Source organism: Amblyomma maculatum, chromosome 9 (genome assembly GCF_055883805.1).
Source record: "Amblyomma maculatum isolate TAMU_Amacu chromosome 9, ASM5588380v1, whole genome shotgun sequence".
Taxonomy (NCBI): Eukaryota; Metazoa; Arthropoda; class Arachnida; order Ixodida; family Ixodidae; genus Amblyomma; species Amblyomma maculatum.
The window spans coordinates 8,384,440-8,401,963 of NC_139352.1; the positions used below are offsets into that span (position 1 = coordinate 8,384,440).

Consider the following 17,524-nt stretch of genomic DNA (forward strand, 5'->3'; position numbering starts at 1 on the left):
ATCATCACCATCTGAGCGAGCGACGCATGGAGCGACGAACCAAGCGACATATGCATTTCTGTTTGCGCGAACATTTCGCCGCGTTCGCGTGAGTTTGTGAAGCGTCTCGCTTGCGTTAGTGGTATTATAAGTGTTTTTATCCTTGTAATCCGACGCACATCATAAAGTGGTCACCATGGTAAGTAATAGTTGTCGTTGTGTAACTTACGGAACGTGCTTGCTACTTTATTTCGTTGGTCTGGTGATTAATTGGCGCCGGAGTTAACCAGCCCTTTTTTTTTTTTCCCCTTTTGTAGACGATCAGCAAGAACAACAAGATGCTACAGCACATCAACTACAGGATGCGTATTATTCTTCAGGATAGCCGCATTTTTATTGGCACATTCAAGGCATTCGACAAGCATATGAACCTGATCCTAGGTGACTGTGAGGAGTTCCGTAAAGTTAAAGGAAAGAATCAAGCCAAGCATGGAGACCGCGAAGAGAAACGTGTTCTGGGCCTTGTGTTGCTTCGTGGCGAGAGCATTGTATCTTTGACCGTCGAGGGACCTCCGCCCCCTGAGGTTGTCTTCCTTGCGATTTTTAAATTCTATCGCATTGTACGGTTTCTGCTCTTTTCCCACACTTTTGACAGTGAATCCGGTTTGAATTCCTCATGAGGAGACCGAAGCTGCATGGTTCAAATATGTGTGGTCATTTAAGCAAGCACAGCAATGTTAAATGCTTGTCAGTGATTCGCTTATAGGTGCGGACGTCAGTAAAGCGGTAACCGTCGCCGCTGGTGTACCCGCACAAAGCGACGGAGCTTGGTGACAGAGCGGCGCGTTTTCAGCGTTGCTCTGTTACCGCTGCCTCGTCGTTCGGTTAAGGAAAGTATAAGTACGATAAAAGCGCCGGTGGTAATGCATAGCTTTTTTAAGGGACACAGCACGGTGCTGCCAAACTGCACCGTGACGCAGACTTACTAAAAGTGACTTTCTTCCGCTCTTTCGGTAATATCAAGTGACAATAGCCTTCCTTGTACTTGTATTATCCTACCAAGCTTTCACTGATACATATCAGTGTGCTTATATGCACGGCTCAGATGAAGCGAGCGTTTGCAGCTCTAGAAGTACAGGTGCAGGCAGAAGTAAATGGAGTTCCCAGCTCTAGAAAGAAACAGGGTCAGCACCACCTAGCCGAGCCCGCTGAAACCATAAAATCTTGCACGATACATGTGGATGGAGCGACCCTCCCATTGCTCCTCTTGCCTTACATTCGGCTGGCATCAGCTAGTGCTAATGTGTGATCTGATCAGATGGTTACACCTGTTGTAGCAAGCGGGTATTTTGGAATGCATGGATTGCTGCTTGGATACAGTGAAGACGCTGAGTGTGCCGCTACCTTTAAATTGCTTTGCCTGAAACAGCAGTAGACTCGCTTCCGCTGAAGATGGCCCGCTTGTTTTGGTCTTTAGATGCCCCTGGGACTTGATGCGCTCGCTAGCAACTGAACGTGTTCGAAATGCTGGACGTGCCGTCGCAGTTTGGGTTTGTTTAATATCGTTACTTATTTTCTTGTTGCTCCAACAAAGCTCAGACGGAGTATCCATGAGTGCATCCTGTCTGCCTCTTGTGGAACACACTGCATCTATGCTGAAGCCTTCTTTAGTTGCAGAGCTTAAAATGAAAGGAAAATGCCACTCTTGGTGCTTTTTAGTTTTTTTTTTTTTTTTTTTTGTGCGGAAATAGTACTTCATTAACAAATAAAAAACGGATATGTTAAAGCATCGACCTTTCTTTGGGGACTCTGGCAACTGCCAATCATGGTTTGAGCTGCGCTCTAGAGAAATTAGTTTGGCCCATACCTAATATTGGGTTAGGCTTTATAAACAATGTCATTGCCCACTCCCAACATGGACTTGGCCCACCTCCAAAATTTACTTTGCCAAAATCCAAAATTGAGTCGACCCGTGCCCGAAACTGATTAGCCCCGCTCCTAAGGTTGTCATGGTCCGGGTTCAAAGTTTACTATGTCACTGAGCTGCGAGGCGCACAACACCACAGCGGAGAATATTCACGACGCAACAGAATGATGGCACATTTGTCGAAGTATGAGTCCTCGTGTGCGGCGATTAAGGTTGCATTGGCTGTAAGTCGCAGAGCCGTGAGGTGCACAATACTACAGTACAAAATGTTTGACTCAAAAAAATGACTGCGCAAGTCTCGAAGTTCGAGTCACCTCGTGGGGCAGAGAAGGTTGCGTTGGCTTGTAGAAGCAAGGCGAAGATAAAGGGTATCTATATAAAAAGAAAAAATAGCTGAAGTGGCAGGTGGAGTATTTCGAGCACTTTTGGTTACTAGCGGGATGCAAATGGGTCCCAGAGGCAACAAAAGCTCAAAACTTTCTAGTCATTTCAGGTAGAAACATGCCTACAGCTGTCTCTGATGAAGTGGCTTAATGGTAGTGTCACCCCAGCGGGATCTGCATTATCCAGGCAGTGTTCCATGCATTCTGAAATGCCTGCTTTGCTACGAAGGCATGGCCATCCAATCATGATATTAGCTTTACATTGACGCTGGCAAAATACAAGGCAAGTGGAGCATTGTAAGGGTCGCTCTGCATGAGGGTGTGCACCTGTGCATGACTTATTTTTTTCGCCGGCTTGGCTAGATGGCGCTGGCCCGCAGTTTTTCTTCTCCTGGGCACTTCTTTTACTTCTGTCTGCACCTGTACTTGTAACTCGGCATGTTGGTGCATATTCTCAAGACACAGGAGCACAAAAACCTGTACATGGACTTTCTATGACTGTGTGCCTTTCTTTGCACTGCTATGTCTTCGTTCAAACCACACTAGGAAAATATAATTAGCGCGCAAGGAAAACTTCAGAATGAAAGTTACCCACCCTCAAAGCCTTCTGCGAGCTGTTTCTGGGTGAAGTTTTTTACAAACCAACCCTGTACATGAGCGACACGACGAGCGGCAGTTCTTTGGTTGCCCTCAGCCCACCATGCAACGCGATCACATGGCAGTTCGCCTCACGCAGTTAATGAATAAATGAAGCACGGTTTCTTTTTTCTGTATGCTGTAATGCCTTCCTTATAAGAAACGTCAGTCTTGAGAAAGCGCACAAGCGCTTTCAGTCAACATGCACATGCCATAACTGGCAATTTCTTTCAGGCAGCATGTGAAAATGTTGCGTACTGCATTTCATTTACTCCTGTACGATTACGAGCTTGTATTGGTGGAGATGTCCTCTACCTTGGTGGATGCGTATGGCTAGGTACTCATGTTGACCATAACACCTGGCAGCTGTATTTGTTTGCTGCAGCTAGTGTGCCCGAGGCACTTCTCTTGGCCTGCCCTAATGGATGCTTATAAGCAGGGTGCATGCCTTGTAACATTGCTATTGGTTGTAGCATGTGCTTTTGTGTGTAGGAGGGCTTGCCCCGAGTGCCTATCCCTGGCGCTGCCCCCGGGCCCGGCATTGGTCGCGCTGCTGGCAGAGGCATTCCAGCTGCACCTGTTGGCGCAGCACCTGCAGGTATGCTTTAGAAGGAGCCAAGGGACTTGAAAAATGATGTGCTGTTCCCAGCTGTGTAATGATTTGCTATACACTGCATGTATGGTAATACCAGCCTTACATCAGTATCATAGTAGCCACAATGTTGGCAAACCAGGAGCACTGTGAGAAGGTGTGTGTTAATCGAATTCACTTATCAAAGCCTGTTCTGGACTGTGCTGCAGAAGCTGTGCGTCAGTCACCACCATAGTGGCCGCTATGGCCTGCAGGTCTGAGTGATCTATGCCCACTTTTAGCATGCAAACTCTACTTCTCTTATGCCAAACTTCAAGGTCCAGAATGAAAAGGTGGTGTTAAAGTACAAGGCTGCAATAACTGCACTAATTGCATCATTTTGATACAGCTGCATATTTCTGCGCCTTAAGTGGGAAATTTATTGGAATTTGTGGCATGCTGTGCCAAAATGCCCCAACTAGCCACAAAAGTTTGCCATACTCGGGGACAACTCTCTGCGGCCGTGATATGTTCAGACCCTGAAACGTGTGTCGCTAGGCTTTTAGTTTTGAGATGGTACCACACCGGTCTAACACCTGCTCATATTTTCCTCTCTTGCGCCCACGTGCTTCCTCCACTCTTCGAGTACGTTGAAGCATTGCGCACGGGTCACGGTCTGTACGGTGAAGCATCCCCATAACACAAAGGGGCCGTTTGTAATGAGGCACCACTGCTACTGCGTCGCACTGCGAAAAAGGTTGTGGTGGTAAATCGGACCAATACTTCTATACTGTGTTTTAAGCACCGCATGCATACATATCTCTAGTTTTTTATGCTGCTCTTGAAAGTTTTCGGTATTTTGTTGGGCCACTCATGTACAGCAAGGTTGTTTTTATACCACTTTGCCGATAGAATCACTTTCCTGTTGTCAGATAGCGTCAGAGGTGCATCAATTATGGCATCTGTGTTTGTGCTAATGGACTTGAGGTGGTACATGTGAAAATTATTTCGGGTGTCAGCAGGTCGGGAAACGCGCAACAGCCTTAGTTTTTGAATTCCTTAATGTTGCAGTGGAGCCCAAGACTGCCAAAATTAACATTTACAGATGCTGGAACGTTAGACTACTATAAAGTCTACGCTGTGCACGAAGTATATAACCTCATATTTTGAGTTATCAAGTCGCAAGTCACGGGCCGAAGATGCAATTTTCTTTGCTTACGATTTGCTTTCTTCCTTATCTGCTTTCAGCACTTGCCCTTTCGCATTTTGGCCGTTATTTTTATTCTCTTTTTGCTTCAAAGTGCAGTTGTTTTTTTTTCTCCCTATGAGCTTGTCCAAATATGGATTTTGCTGCTCCAAAACTAAGATTTTACCGCTCCAAATTTTGCTACAAAGCCTTTTTCAGCCATTCCACCCCTGCAATAGCTGCAGTAATATGCATATCACCCATGAGCATGTGGGATATCAACATATCGGAAGTGGTTGAATACAGCGGGGTGGTCAAGCGTTGGGAGTGTCAAAGCATGCACAGGATGAGCTATAGCTAATCTGCACATGCTACACGTTTGCTGTAACAATACATCCCCACATCTTGTGGTGACATTTGCAACATATAATTTGGGTATGCTGCCCAAATTGTGATTAAACAGCCAAGATTGTATTGCATGCGTTTCAGTAGGAGCCGGAGTGAGACTGGCTCATGAAAACAGCAGTTAGGAACATATTAGCAGGGTCATACTTATGAAGCATTCTGGTTGACAGCATTTAGACACGGATGGAGCACAGAAACAGAAAACACGACACCTTAGTCCAGTGTTTTAAGTGCTGTCAACCACAATGGATCAGCTCCGACTAGCCCGACAGCTTGTCTTGTACTTTTGAAGGTTTTGTTACACAAAAAAGGTTTGAAAAAAAAAAAAAAAAAAACCTCTGTTGATATTTAGGAACTGTATCATTTGATCTATTTTGTGCAGCTAGTCTCGGCTGTTTAAAAGAGCAAATTGAATGTCCAGATCCAGCTTGAACGCTTAGCGATAGTAATCTGTATTTTATTCACCAAATATTTGTTTTTACTGCAACATGTCAGAAAATGACTTCTAGGGAGTTGTGAGATGCTAGCTGTAAGTCGCACATTTGAGTTCCCCTTAGTTTTGTGCCCTGCTCGAGTGGCTTAGTGGCTAGGCCACTTGTCTGTGGAGATTGAGCAATGAGGATGCAGTTTAGGCCCTAGCCTTGGCAGCCATATGTCAGCACAGGTGAGGTGCTCAAGTACTGTGCAATGTCAGTGAACATTGCAGTCTTATATAGTCGTAACTAATGTAGCCCTCAAGTTTAGTACTGCATAGCTCATTTCGCTTTGCAATATTAAATGTTCCAAACCTTAACCTTTTTCTTAAATATAGCATTTCTTTGAAAACCAAGCTGTATTTTTTGATGCTGTTCTATGCATCTGTATACATATCTTTTTTGTTGTAGATACATTTACTACTTCATGCTGTGTTTGTCGGCATTAGTACCATGGTTAAGCTAATGCTATGCGTGGTAAACATAGCGCACAGTGTGCATGCTGTCAGCTGTGCTGTCTGCTGCCATAGCGCACAAGGGCGGTGCCTCTCAACTTAGTATTTTTTGCCACCTTAGGAGGCACCTGATTGATAAATTGCCTTCTGGTTCCTTGCAAAATGGTTCACCCCTTTTGACGGAGGGCTATCTTTTGTATCTTTTGCGGGCTGCTGTTGCAGGTCATGGAATTGAGATTGAAACTGGCCTCTAAAAAACGTGCATGTCATAAACCAGTGTGCCATGGCCTGCAGAGGGCGCCTGGAAGTATGCATGCCATAGAAGGGATTCGACTCCTCCCAACACAACACCGCTTGCTTGTCAGACACCCAAGACACCTTGCATTGCAGCGCCGTCCAGCAGAGTAGCCAGAGGTCACCGATGCTGTCATCAACAAAAGCCATAAGCGCTGTTTCTCCCTCACTTGCACGTGCGCTGTTCGTTTCTGCACTCTTCTCACATTTATTTCACTTTGAGAAGCTCAAGTCTGCTTTGAGGCTCCGTGCTTTTAACCCTGTAAAAGCCAGGTCAGAGCATTGCACGCCTTTTCTTTTTGTTTTTTTTTATTTGTGGGCCCTGAAAATCACTTCGCGGATCTCCATTAGAGAAACACTTCTCTAGAATGCTTGTCAGCCTGTGTGCATAAAGTGAAGTTTTTTGCTGCGTGCAGGTCTTCAGGGTCCCGTGCGGGGTGTTGGTGGACCATCAGCCCAGGTGATGGCCCCACAAGCAGGTCGCGGTGGTGTGCCCTTGCCACCTGGCGCTGTGGGTGTGTCGGCACCGCCACAGGTGCGGCCACCCGGTGCCATCGGTATGCGAGGGCCCCCTGGCATGATGGGTGGGCCCCCAGGCATGATGGGTCGGGGCATGCCCCCGCCGCCACCAGGTGGGATGCCTATGGGAGGCCGGCCACCCATGGGTCCTCCCCCGCCTGGCATGCGTGGGCCCCCTCCACCTGGCATGATGCGGCCAGGTGAGTCTTCCTTCACTGATTTCTCTGAATTGTTCTCTGAGAAGATTTGCATGATCCTCTAAGCTAACTTTTTGGGCACACTCATTCATTGAATGTTTTGCAACACCACATTCTATTGAGGGATCTATAAAGTTTACAGATTTATTATAAACCTGCGATATCTTAGTGCTGTCTTTGCTTGCAAATTGTGGAGCGAATCAGACTAATCAGCCTTTTGGCTTTAAGGGGAGAGGCTACTCTTGAGTACCAACTTTTTTATTTCTTACTTCACTACAGACGCACATGACAGCAGTTTAATAGTGTTGCAACTATCCGTACTATTTTTCTCCATAGCATTATTCTGTGCTTAGACGCAAGCACATCGAGTTCTGGGTGTGTGGCGGGCCAACAAAAAGTTCCCCGGCAAGATGCGCTTCAGGTGATCGAGGACAGCGGGTGCGCACCGCTGCAGTTGATTGGGCATAGATGTTGCGCACCAGGCCGCCCTAGTGTGCACTGGTGGGGTGATCGAGGGTGCTATAGAAGAATGGCGGACACTAGAGCGCCTCTGAATGCGTTTAATTCTTGGCTGTCATCACATTTGTCAATGTACCAACATGGCACTCAATTTTTACCCCGCGCTATCTTCGTCCTAAAGCCTCTCCTTCGCCTCCATTGTTCTGCTTGCCGATTCCAGCGCGAATCTGCAACACGCTTTGCGCCCTGAGGTGAGAGGTAGTGCGAAGACCACCAACAGTGAATTTTCAGGGTAGTGTGCACTAGTGTCATGTGCTGTAAAAACCTAGTACTGGGCTGTCACAGAGAGGATTTCAAAACCGCACTATAAGCGGTGTTTTGCTTTATGCGACCACATAATAAGCGGTGTGACTTTGCATTGAGTCCTATGGGAGGCAGACCGGTGGCTGGCGAAAACCGCTTTCTGACAGGTCCTGCACTAAAAGCGGTTACGTTACAAATGTTATACACTGTATTTGTTCTGCTGTCTGCGGCCGCCCGTGATGACTTCATGTTGTTTCTTTCACACTCAAGGAGCCTATTTCCTCCGTCTTCGTGTTGCAGTGCCAAGCTGCCGCATGCAATGCGTCGGTGTTTAATGTAACCAACGTAACATTGGTGGAAGGTAGTTGGAGTCTCCCCTGCATTGCACCTTGACGGCACGGTTATGTCACTATCTACTGTGAACATAGTATCGGGCTCTTAAAGGAAAGATTATAGTGCTTACAAATAGACACACAGGTCATCAACTAGCCAGCAATTAGGTTTACTTGACTAGTATCGGACAGGTTCCGGTGGCTGCCAGCTGATGTGACATCTTCTGGCAGAACGCGCCGTTGTGAGCGTTCGTGGGCCGTGAGTTCCTTGAACAATTCTGTTTTGCGAAACGTGGCGAACGGGAAGTGTTTCATGTCGCAATGCTCAATGCAGTGCAAGTTGAAGCTTTCTCTTCAGCGAGGGACCCTCCGTGTGGATCTTCTGTACAGCAGTTTTATTTTGGGGCAGCAACCAGTTTATTAGGTCATTGTAACAGATACTATGCCACTGTTTTTGCCGTAAATCTTGTGCAAGTTTATTACCACTTCATTGCACAATTTAAGAATTTCTGTATCTTGCAGGGTTCTGGAACAGGTATGTAAAGGGTTGTTGCAACTTGCATTCTAGCAGAAGTTACACTTGTCTGAAACTTTAGGTGTATTTTTTTGATTCAGTTCATTTGGACACTGTACATTGGCACCGATTTCTGACCGAACTTTCCAATTGTATGATCACTGCCCTAAATCTCCAGAAGTGGCCTCTGATCGGGTAAGAACAGTTTTCGCGAAACAGGTACCGAATAATCTGCAGCCGCATTGTAATCGCTAGCATCACCATCAGAGGCCGCACTGCAGTGGAGTCCACTTATAACAGTATTTAGAATACCGGAGAATCTAATATAACCGATTATCGTCATAGCTGTACCGACAAGAAAACAAAAACGAAATAATACACCTAAGTATTTATCAATCTGTGTAGGCTTGCCAACTTATTAGTGATGAGTGAATCGAGCCAAACATTGTGAATCATCGTAAAGAGCACTGAACACTTTATTATAGGGTACGTACATAGCCATGAAATAACTTGAGCATGTTTAGAAAAGTAGGAAATTCGTCCTCGTTTGAGATGGATGATACTGCTCATTTCCTAACTGCACGTAATGCCCCCTAGTGGACTTTGCCATGCTGGTCCGTTTGCAGCACTTATGGTGGGTTTTTATATTCTTCTCTTCTCAGTATTTAATTTTTGATCAAAAGAGACAAATTTTTGTTGTAGACATCTTCCGGGCAGCCAAAAAGCTATCATTGTATTCGATAATCGATTGGTATATATGGTTTATTTTTTAGATAGAGGCAATAGGAAATCCCAAGGATTTCATTGTTATTAGTCAATGATGATGGTGCTAGTGAAATCCACTAAGTAGCCGTTCAAGGCAAATTTGAGCCAAGCCAAGTAGCGGTGGCTGGCTGCATAAAAAATGCCATCCTGGTTTTGTTCAGTGGCAGCTTGGTGGGTCATTTCTTGTAGGTGGCAGCTCGCAGCCACTGAAGCTTTAATATATGTAGAGCTTTGCTGACTCCGGCCAATCTGTTGGCTGAAAATGGCTTTGGGAAAATCTGCCAGAGCGGTTCTTCTGTTTAAGTGATGCCATGTGCAAAGTGCGCACAAAGAAACAAGCTTCAAAAAGGCTGAAGAGGGTAGCAATTGAACCAGCAATTGAATTGATGAACCAGGCAGTCGCCTGGTTCATCAGTGGTGTGAACGTGAAGTTAGAACGAAATTGACCCCTTCTGGGCCATTTCGTGGCTCCCGTGATGTTTTGAAAGTCGATTTTGAATTCAGCATTGATATCTTAGGGCAGGTGCTTGAAGGTAGAAATGTTCCGACAATATGTTATTCTCAGAATTTAATTTCTTTTTTTGTCCACTTTTGACCATTCCGAGACCAGTGTCCCTTGTTAAAGCAAGCAGCGAAATGTTATGTTAATTGCTTCATTTCCTTCTACTTCATAGCAGATGCGTTAAAGCCTGAAATTATATTCTAATGATTTCAGAAACAAAAATACCTTGCTTTAATTTAATTATGGCAACTGTCAAATAATATGCTCTCTTTACATACTTTGCAGGCCCCCCTCCTGGTATGAGGCCACCACCAAGGCAATGAGGGCAGGTATTCACAGGTCTCATTCTAAAGGCTAATTGTGTATATTCATAAAAAAAAACAAAAAAACTCCTTTCCCCTTCAGTCTTGTCAAACAAATAAAAAGGCTGCACATCTATCACTTGAGTTGTTGTTAATCTGCTAAATGTGCATTCCACACCACGACCTACTGTATATGTACCTAATAGGCGACCTGCGCATCGCGCCACTCTCTGCGGGAGCGCGCGGCCGAAGAAATACCACGTGACCGCTGAGTAGGGACCGAAACAGCCGGTAGATGCCGCCAAAATTCACCCCCAGAGCAGCATTTCACATGCTTCGGCTGTGCCTGCAAGCGAGTGGTGCGGAGTTTCGTGGAAGAATTTGTGGAATCATTATTTCTCATGAGCGATAGTTGCGGCAAGACAAAGACATGAGCCAGTGAAATGAGAGTGGCAGTGTTGGGTGTAAGAGCTCGGGGGACATCTTCGAAGTAGCCGTCGTCATCCTTTCGACGGACACGATTGCCTTTCTTTAGTTGATGTGCGATAGCAGCTCAGTTGGAGCAGACTGCCAGTCTTCCTCCCATGCACGTTCGTTCCTCCGTATTTGATATCTTTGCAGGCAGGCTGTGTCCAGTGCAATTAAATCTTTGCCAAATATGCGTGCTCGGTGTTCCCCCTTCCGTTTCTTGTCATACACGTAATAAGCTTGTGAACACAAACTGTAGTGATGAGTCTTTCAAAAGGGCGAGATTGTCAACTTTAATGCATGCAATATTTGTGGAAAAAAAAGCTTTCTCAATGCGCTGAGATGCGAGTGATCTGTCCATGCAGTTTTAACAAATAATTCCGAAAGCATGTATTGAAAAAAAGTGCCAGTGGTGTTTTATTGTGCCATCACAAAGAAATGGGCGCTATACTTTCAGTACTTTTCAAGAGCAAGGTTTTTTGTCTAACACTTTTCTTTTTGCACTCCGCTCAGTCAGCTGGCCAGTGAGGTTGGTAAGAAATGGCCTCATAAACTTTTGACACACGAGTTTCACAAGCCTCATTCTGTGGGCCGCACTGTCATCCATGCAGCATTGAAACAATTAATTTTTTGCAGCTGACGGTAACTTGAGGCCTTCTCTGTAGTCCTCCTGCTTAAAATGCAGGCTACACACTGTGCTCCGTTCTCTTGGAATCCAGGGCTGTTTCCCTGACCCTGAAAAGCAAGGAGGGCTATAACAGAAATGTACTTTCCAGACATCACTGAATGCAATGAAAACTACTATTACAGCATCAGCTGATGATCGCAACCCCTTTCTTCTAAAATGATCTCGCTATTACAACAGACGACGTCGTCCGGAATGCTCGAGTAAGGCGATCTTATAGGCATGTTTAAAAGCTGGTGCAGCGTCATAGCTTACCTTCAGCTTGCCGCGAGATATTCTTGAGCCACTGATTTCGTACCTCTCTTACAGGGAACTCGTGAAAGGAGATCCTTGTTAATGTTTGCCCGCTCTACTTGCAGAGCGGCATGCAACAGTAGACCATAGTGCGTAATGATGCCGCAAACACGTAAGCATCCGGCGCTACCCACAGGCACAAGGCACGTCAAAACTGCCTCCGGTTAAGTTATTTAATTCCTGCTTAAAAAGAACTCGCCGGCACCGAACTTAGCGGCCGCCCCAGCACGTATATTGACGACCCACACATGGTCAATCTTTGTGCTCCGTAGCCGGTCGCAGTCTCGTCAATTTCGACATGGGGGTGAGTTATAGCACCACTCTCAATGATGGCGGTCTAGAGAACTAAAAAAAACAGCACAAGCAAAAGCAAACCTTCGGCGTTGGAGAGGCGGCGTATGCGCAGGTCGCCCAGTAGACAGTAGGTCGTGTTCCACATATACTGCATTCTTTTAGGTAGCATTGTGTTTAAGTTCAAGCGTGGCCTTTCTATCCTACAGTGGTAAACATTTTTGTTGTCCGGATTTATGGCAGTAATTCAATCATTGCACAAAACTGCATCGAAGCAGATTTATTTAGCCCTCATGAGTGTTGATAAAATTTTAAATCTGTTGCTAATGCTGATGGAGTTTATGGCCGAGACTATGGGTGGAGCAGAAAGCAGAAACACCGCTCATCCTTCTTGCAAAGGGTTGGCACATTGCTTTTGGTTTTTTTGTCCATTCTGCCGTGGATCTTGTCTGTAACAAAGCAGTTTTATAGCTTCAGTGTGATAAAGATTGACAGCCTTGTGTCAGCAATACCCAGTAACAGTGCCGTTGGTGCAAAGCTTATTGGTTGCAAAAGTAACTGAACTTTTACCTGTCAAAATGTTGTATGCTTTCTGCTGCACTGCAACTGTTACTGTTAGCAAGTTTTTTAACGTTATAGAGTTAGACTTCCTGTTTTGGGAGAAAGGTGCCATGCTGGTCATGCTAAATGCAAATAACACTAACTGTAACCATACCTAAAACTTGGGACCCCTGTGTTGCAAAACGAGTGAATAAAAGGAGACTACGGGGTTTACAAAGCACCGGAATTCATGAGAATAATGGATGTATGGAGGCTTGTTCGCATCTGCCACTGCACCAGCTCTGCAATTGTGAAAGGGGAAAATAAGTGACATGGAAAGATACTAGTATGGTGAAGAGGTTTCGCACAGCAAAGGTTTCACGCTTAGTTCTCTACACACTATTGCATCTCACTGGGGGTTTACCAATGCATTCAAAACATTTCTGCACTTGACAATAATAAGCCCTGTAGGACAAAGGGCTTTCCCATAATTTATTGCTCTAGAGTCTAGAAGATTGGTCAGTGTGATGGCTAGTACTGGAGAGCGGGTCGCTTTTGTGATGGCCGGCTTCAAGTACGCCGCACCTAATGCGTTGCGCTGCTGCGCTGTCGGACGGTATCTGAAGATTGTAGAAAAGCGCCGCTATATACATTGCTAATTTTATGTGTTGCTTTTCAGACTTGTTTCAGTGTAAAATGTATACGCTCTTCAAACGGGTGAGCTCGGGCGCTTTTCGTACTTGGGCACCAACACGCACCTGAATCCTGCACACAGGTGCCGCTATGCCTAGGTTAAAAGCGCTAACAGAGATCGACAAAAAGTTCAGTTTGCGATAACCTTTGCAAGCGGCATGACTGCTGTTTGGCCAACATTACTGCGGCTTTGCGTAACTGTAATTTACGCTGCTCGTGCACAGAATTGTCATCGGCTGTGCCATTTACCAGATCAGCAAGCTTTTCACGAAAAAACGAAAATGCTAGTTTTAAAAATATCTACAGCTCCGATGCAGCTGAAACTTTGAGGTTTAGTTGCTTGGCCCATCAGAAATAAGATGCAATAAACAGTTTATGTTCCAAAATTAGTTTGGTTCGTGGGATTTAACGTCCCAAAGCGACTACCAGGCTATGAGAGACGCCGTAGTGGAGGACTCCGGAAATTTCGACCACCTGGGGTTCTTTAATGTGCACTGACATCGCACAGCACACGGGCACTTTGCTTTTCGCCTATTTTGTCATGACCCTTTTAAAGAACCCCAGGTGGTTGAAATTTCCGGAGCCTTCTACTGCCATGTCTCTTCATGGCCGGAGTCACTTTAGGACCTTAAACCTCATAATCCAAATCCTTACAAAATCGCATCAAGTTTGCATCACTTATAAATCCATTAAAGGATCTCGAAACTATGGTTTGTGTCGCATTCGATATTGGTTAACAGTTGCATCTTACCTGTGCTCACCTATGGGGCTGAAACGTGGAGGCTAACCAAGAGAGTTCTACTTAAAGGGCCACTGTCCAGGGAAGGCCCTTTTAAGCAAAACAGCCCAGTGTTTCGATCAGGTACCGGAGATAGTCTGCAAAATGCTACAGTGACACGCGCGCCGCTAAGCATCGAAAATACAATTCAAAGCTCTCTCATGCTCTCCTTTGGGAAGCCAGCTTCCCCGTTTCCTGCGCTGGCCCGTCGAGCCACAGTAATGATGTACGTATTCATTATTAATATAAACAGCGCGAACACGAAGACAAGGGGCAAGAAACAAGAAAGCCACAGTACATGCGCTGACTCACAACTAAGCCTAAGCCGTTTACTCCAAGGCCCTGAAAAACAAACATGAAGAAAACGAAACAGTCACGTGAATAAGCCCCTGGGTTCACCTGCTGCATAAAAAATTACTTTAAAAAATCACTTAAAAAAGACACCTCTTTGCTTGAAAGAGCAAGAGACGTCTTGCTGACGCACTTATTGTCCTTTTGAAATAAAATACGATTCCACTATCTCTCTCGTTATCTTCTCTTTGTGGCGATATAAAATCTTAACACTGTCAAACTTAGGAGTGCACTTCTTCTTCTCCTTCTTCATTATTTCACATGACTGGCAATGGGATACCAGAAACGTTTTGTCCTTTCCAATTTCCAAGTTGTTACAGTGTTCCTGTAGTCTCTTATTAATACACCGTCCGGTTTGTCCTATATAACTGGCTCCACAAGAGAGTGGAAGCCTATACACAACACCTGTCTTGCATCCAACATATGGGTTTCTATGTTTCACCCCACATTCTTGCTTCTTCGCTTCTCTTTCCCTTTGAACAGCCAGGCAGATCCTCTTCATCTTGAGCGGGGCGGTCAGTGCGACGTCCACATTATACCTCTTGCCTACATTTTTGCAGAATTGCAAAGGCCGGTTATCAGGAGTCAGTTATTATTGAGGCCAGTTGCCGGGTACTGAAGAACCTAAAAAGAACGCACAGACTGAAATCCCTGCCCAGCATGGGTGAGAGGAAGAGGAAGGTTGCAGTGGTACCATATGTGCACAGGATTTCGCATGGCCTCAAAAATGTAGGCAAGAGGTATAATGTGGACGTCGCACTGACCGCCCCGCTCAAGATGAAGAGGATCTGCCCGGCTGTTCAAAGGGAAAGAGAAGCGAAGAAGCAAGATTGTGGGGTGAAACATAGAAACCCATATGTTGGATGCAAGACAGGTGTTGTGTATAGGCTTCCACTCTCTTGTGGAGCCAGTTATATAGGACAAACCGGACGGTGTATTAATAAGAGACTACAGGAACACTGTAACAACTTGGAAATTGGAAAGGACAAAACGTTTCTGGTATCCCATTGCCAGTCATGTGAAATAATGAAGAAGGAGAAGAAGAAGTGCACTCCTAAGTTTGACAGTGTTAAGATTTTATATCGCCACAAAGAGAAGATAACGAGAGAGATAGTGGAATCATATTTTATTTCAAAGGACAATAAGTGCGTCAGCAAGACGTCTCTTGCTCTTTCAAGCAAAGAAGTGTCTTTTTTAAGTGATTTTTTAAAGTAATTTTTTATGCAGCAGGTGAACCCAGGGGCTTATTCACGTGACTGTTTCGTTTTCTTCATGTTTGTTTTTCTGGGCCTTGGAGTAAACGGCTTAGGCTTAGTTGTGAGTCAGCACATGTACTGTGGCTTTCTTGTTTCTTGTCCCTTGTCTTCGTGTTCGCTCTGTTTATATTAATAATGAATAAGTACCAACTCGCCCAACAAAGTATCTTGGTAAATGATGTACGTGCCGCGAACGACGTCCATTGGTCCGTCTCGCTGACTGACGGGAGAAGGATGGGTGTCTACCGCTCGCTGCGCGCTTTTTCCTCGCCACGACTAGACTGAATCCAGCGGCGCGCGCTCCCTCGACCGTTTTTTTTTTTCTTTTCTTCGCGCACGCGGAGTGCCACGCCCCCACCTCCCGCCAAACGCGGAGGAGGAAGGGGAATTTGTCTTGCGGAGGCTAGACGACCTCGGGCAGGAGAGTGAAAAACCTTTGCGAGGGAACGGAAGGAGAGAAGCATGACAGAATTGGGTGATTGCGGTGGCTGTAACTGCTTTATTACTGTTTTCAAAAACATTTTGCGGCCTTGCGTTCTAGGGGCGAAGTCTCACAGTCACCGGGAAAGAAAATATTTTCGACCGGAGGGTGGACAGTGGGCCTTTAAGTTGAGGACAACCCAGAGGACTATGGAACGAAAAATGGTAGGGGTAACATTAAGAGATAGGAAGCGTGCAGAGTGGGTCAGAGAAATAACTCAAGTTACCGACATTCTGGTGGAAATTAAGAAGAAAAAATGGGCATGGGCAGGACATGTAGTGCGAAGAGAGGATAACCGATGGTCGCTTAGGGTAACAAACTGGATTCCAAGGGAAGGAAAACGTAGCAGGGGGCGGCAGAAAGTTAGGTGGGCGGATGAGGTTAAGAAGTTCGCAGGGGTCAAGTGTATGCAGCTAGCACAGAACCGGGTTAAGTGGAGAAATATAGGAGAGGCCTTCGCCCTGCAGTGGGTATAATCAGGCTGCTGCTGCTGCTGATGATGATGATGGAAATTTTTCTGCCCGCTTGCAGCCAGAATGTCCTCACCTCAGATTTCTTGAAGCATGGTCTTCAACAGAACTTTATATTCTGCAGTTTTCTGTGGGAAAATAGTGTCTGGATCATTTGTGCACCGGTAAAAGTTGATGTCAGTATGCAGGAAACCGCGAGAAAGGCTGGTGTCGAGGAGCATGTTTCATTTAACGGAATTAGATCCAGAAGAAGATATATGCATGTGAACTGCAGCTTGCGGTTCCAGTTAACGGTTTCTTGTGAAGACCTTTTCTTATATTTGGTGCATATCAATGTGTGAGTGAAATTGTTTTATTAAAACGTCTGACCTCTCGTACATCTTTGTAGTCTGTCTTCTTTGTACCCTGAAGTAAATGGAGGCAGTGTACAGTCCTGGCAGAATAATATGGACCCCTTTCAAATTTTACCTATTGTTGTGAAACGAAAATAAAAGTCCTACCTTATGTGCGAGAGGAAAAATATATATTGCTCACAAATGTATCGGACAGTTTTCGCTAGGTAACATTTTGACCGTTCTCTGAAGCGTATGCCTTATTCTATCCACAACTATATTGAGAAAGCATACCAAGTGTTGCACAATTATACACATCCAGTAGAATTCTTCCGGCTAAATTGTTAAATCCTTAAAGGGACAGGATACTGGTCAGAATATGTAACAGTGTTCTGATGGAAATGGAAAGATCTTTACTTTTCTCCTATAGTTTAGATTGAGCACTGCAATATCCAAGAAGTAAGGATTTATAATTTTAATTTGGCACTGAAAATCTTTTAAATCTACTGAAGTGGCCTTTTGCAGCGAAACTTCAATTATCACTGTAGTAGTCCACGTGACCAGACCTTTGTAAAATGACACTGGCTTTAGTAAGTGCAAAGTGTTTTCTAAGAACACCCGCAACCTCCCTCCCCTCTTTCCTATGCGAAACTTCAATTGTATCACTGTAGTACATAGTCTCC

The 17,524-nt window shown here is 45.2% G+C and overlaps 1 protein-coding gene across 1 annotated transcript; it reads left to right on the forward strand.

Moving 5' to 3' along the window:
- Positions 1–116: 116 nt before the first annotated feature.
- LOC146178208 (small nuclear ribonucleoprotein-associated protein B-like) lies at positions 117–10,338 on the forward strand. The gene is made up of 5 exons (XM_084578018.1): positions 117–178; positions 297–563; positions 3,418–3,523; positions 6,726–7,028; positions 10,186–10,338. Exons 1-5 carry the CDS (start codon positions 176–178, stop codon positions 10,221–10,223), a joined length of 717 nt encoding a protein of 238 aa, XP_084434144.1. The 5' UTR covers positions 117–175; the 3' UTR covers positions 10,224–10,338.
- Positions 10,339–17,524: the final 7,186 nt, after the last annotated feature.

Bases quoted from the DNA above. Each gene is read 5' to 3' on its own strand.
- LOC146178208 (XM_084578018.1), top strand. The intron at 564-3,417 runs GTTGTCTTCCTT...TTTTGTGTGTAG, and splicing joins AGGGACCTCCGCCCCCTGAG to GAGGGCTTGCCCCGAGTGCC. The intron at 3,524-6,725 runs GTATGCTTTAGA...TGCTGCGTGCAG, and splicing joins TGTTGGCGCAGCACCTGCAG to GTCTTCAGGGTCCCGTGCGG.